The following is a 2,500-nucleotide window of genomic DNA, read 5'->3' as shown; positions in this document are numbered from 1 at the left end:
TGTATATGTATATCAAAAGTGGTGAACGTGCTTATTTGCAGCAGATGTCAGGGATCTTCATACCAACTTGTTGTGTAGAGGATCAGGTAACTGACCTGTGCTTTATTTTGTGTTAAATAGATATTGCGTATAATCTGGAAGGGCAGGGTGTTGGTGCTTTAAGAATTCTTGATTTCCAGATGTGAGATGGAGTTGCGATAAACAGTGACTAAGCTGTGTTGAATGTTAGCGGTGGTAAATTTGTGTAAGATTAAGTGATTTTTCTTGGTCCACTGAAAATCAGTGTTTCTGTGGTTCAGAAGTTACTCGAGGCCTTTCTTTTGGTCAGAATGGGAGATGGTGCATTCTATAGATATGTTTATGGGAAATGGTGTATTTTGTAGTTGTACTTATCCAATAATGTGAAGACTAAAAAAAGGTTAATCGTTCACTATTTTGTAGGGTTTTTACAACAGCTTTTATATGCAGTTCATCCTTTAAAGTATTTGTCACAATTAGGACTGGCAAAAGTGTGTTATTGAAAATTTGAGCACTTTTACAATAGAGTTGTTATTTGCAAGTTGATTAATAAAGCTAGATTCTCGTTCAAAATCATTGATAAGGTGAAAAATTGAAAGTACTTGTGTTATAATATTAAAAAGAAAGTTACTGATATGGGTTTAGAAGAAATTCAAACTTTGAGTAAGTCTAAGAATTGACTGATATAAAATTGTAAAGAAAATTTTAATATTTTCTCTACATTTATTGATAAAAGACGATGAACAAACTTTACATTTTTCTACACGTGTCAGGAGCCTCTTTCTACAAAATGATGATGTAGGGAACCAGTTTTGAGAAGGTGCTTGTAATCTGTATATCAGTTCAATGAAAACTATTTTTGGTGATATTTGCTAATAATAATTAACATACAACTTTTCCCTTGTTTTTCCATTCCATTTTGCAATAGTTTTAAGCAATATATGCATTGTACAATATATACCATCATTGACTTTCAACAGTTATTTATTGAGCTGTAAGTTAATTGTATGATAAAAATGGATTTTGCAAGAATTTATGACAACATGCACAGCTCCACATCAGACTATGAATCCATGGACTCTGTAAGTATATGAAGTATACTTATTTCCTAATTATGTTGGCTTGCTATACTGTACTCCTAGTGCTGTATTGAACCTTTGTTATTTCTTTTAATTATTGAGATGGATTGTAGTTTACAATTACTGTTGAAAGTAGAATGGTTATTAACAAAATTTTAAGATATACTAACAGTTATTTAACTATGAATAAAGCACTCTACTTTGCAATGAAAAATGTTAATGGAGATAGATGAATTAGTAATGTATCTACAGTTGTTTCCAAGGTGTGGTTTTGTCTCGCAAGGACTCGGAATTGCATTTTTACTTGACTTGGGAATGTTACTCTCCCTCTCGCTCCTGTTTATTGGAAAATATTTGTCTTTGCTTTTCTGTTATCTGCTTTTTTTATCAAAACTATATATATATATATATATATATATATATATATGAAAAGGAAAACAGCAGCAGTAAGAAATGAATATAAATCATTACATTTCAAACTCTTCATGGGTTCCTCTTTAGATGAATAATAAACCGAAATGGATCCATTTCGGTTTATCATTCATCTGAAAAGGAACTCGTGAGGAGTTTGAAACATTACGATTCATATTCATTTCTTACTGCTGCTGTTTTCCTTTTCCTTTTTGTGTACACATTACTGTGTTTGTGCTTGTGTCATATATATATATATATATATATATATATATATATATATACATATATATACATATATATACACACATATATACACACATATATACATATGTGTATATAGATTTTTTTTTTTTTTCTTTCTCTTTATTTTTCATTATAGGTAGGTCTACATTATGTTAGGCCACCATGATCCATATTCCAGAGCAATTCAAAATACAAAGAATCCATTTTCTTCATTTATAGAGCCTCGGATCAATCTCTTTAGCCAATGGAAGCGAGCCAAACAGCCTGACTGTCCGAGATTCTCCAGAGAAGTCTGAAAGCCTCTTTAATGGGCAGTACAGTTCTCTCTCGCCTGGTTACTACAATGGGTACGGCTATTCTAAAGGTGCGTTACATTCTCTTTATTACCGTATGTTTTTAGGATTTCTTTTTTATTATTATTATCTCTTGGCAATGAAATTGAAAATAAAGAGAAATTCAGTGCTGGATTTGTACCAGGATGTTATTCTATTATATGAAGATTATGTTGATTAATCCTGTTCTATTATGAACAAAGGCAGTATTAAAACATCATGATGCTGCATCATTATGTCATTACATCACAGCAAGATCACATAATCCACAAAGTCCAGTTCATTTGTTCACAAAGGGTCCACTAAGCCACAGTTCCTGCCTTCCTCCCAGCCCCGAGTCCTGCCCCTTCGTGGTGTTCGCGCAAGAGCCACAGTCCAGCCCCGAGCGGATCCTGGAGGCGGCACCGCATGCAC

At 33.0% G+C, this 2,500-nt stretch overlaps 1 protein-coding gene across 2 annotated transcripts in view; it reads left to right on the top strand.

Annotated features, from left to right (window-relative positions):
* The window catches only part of LOC125046081 (ankyrin repeat, SAM and basic leucine zipper domain-containing protein 1-like), a 23,162-nt gene that overhangs the window by 7,768 nt on the left and 12,894 nt on the right, over window positions 1-2,500 (top strand). Inside the window, exons 1-3 of one of the 2 annotated variants that reach the window (XM_047643715.1) lie at window positions 967-1,100; window positions 1,974-2,118; window positions 2,418-2,500. The exon at window positions 2,418-2,500 is cut by the window's right edge and continues 85 nt beyond it. In XM_047643715.1, the coding sequence (XP_047499671.1) occupies window positions 1,026-1,100; window positions 1,974-2,118; window positions 2,418-2,500 (303 nt within the window). In that variant the 5' untranslated portion in view covers window positions 967-1,025. Of the gene's footprint in view, window positions 1-966; window positions 1,101-1,973; window positions 2,119-2,417 lie in introns of those variants that run through there. The other variant, XM_047643714.1, reaches the window with a different exon arrangement.

The sequence above is a fragment of the Penaeus chinensis genome, chromosome 38 (assembly GCF_019202785.1).
Source record: "Penaeus chinensis breed Huanghai No. 1 chromosome 38, ASM1920278v2, whole genome shotgun sequence".
Lineage (NCBI taxonomy): Eukaryota > Metazoa > Arthropoda > Malacostraca > Decapoda > Penaeidae > Penaeus > Penaeus chinensis.
The sequence above is the reverse complement of the archived record's forward strand: the minus strand, read 5'-3'. Positions and strand labels throughout refer to the sequence as shown.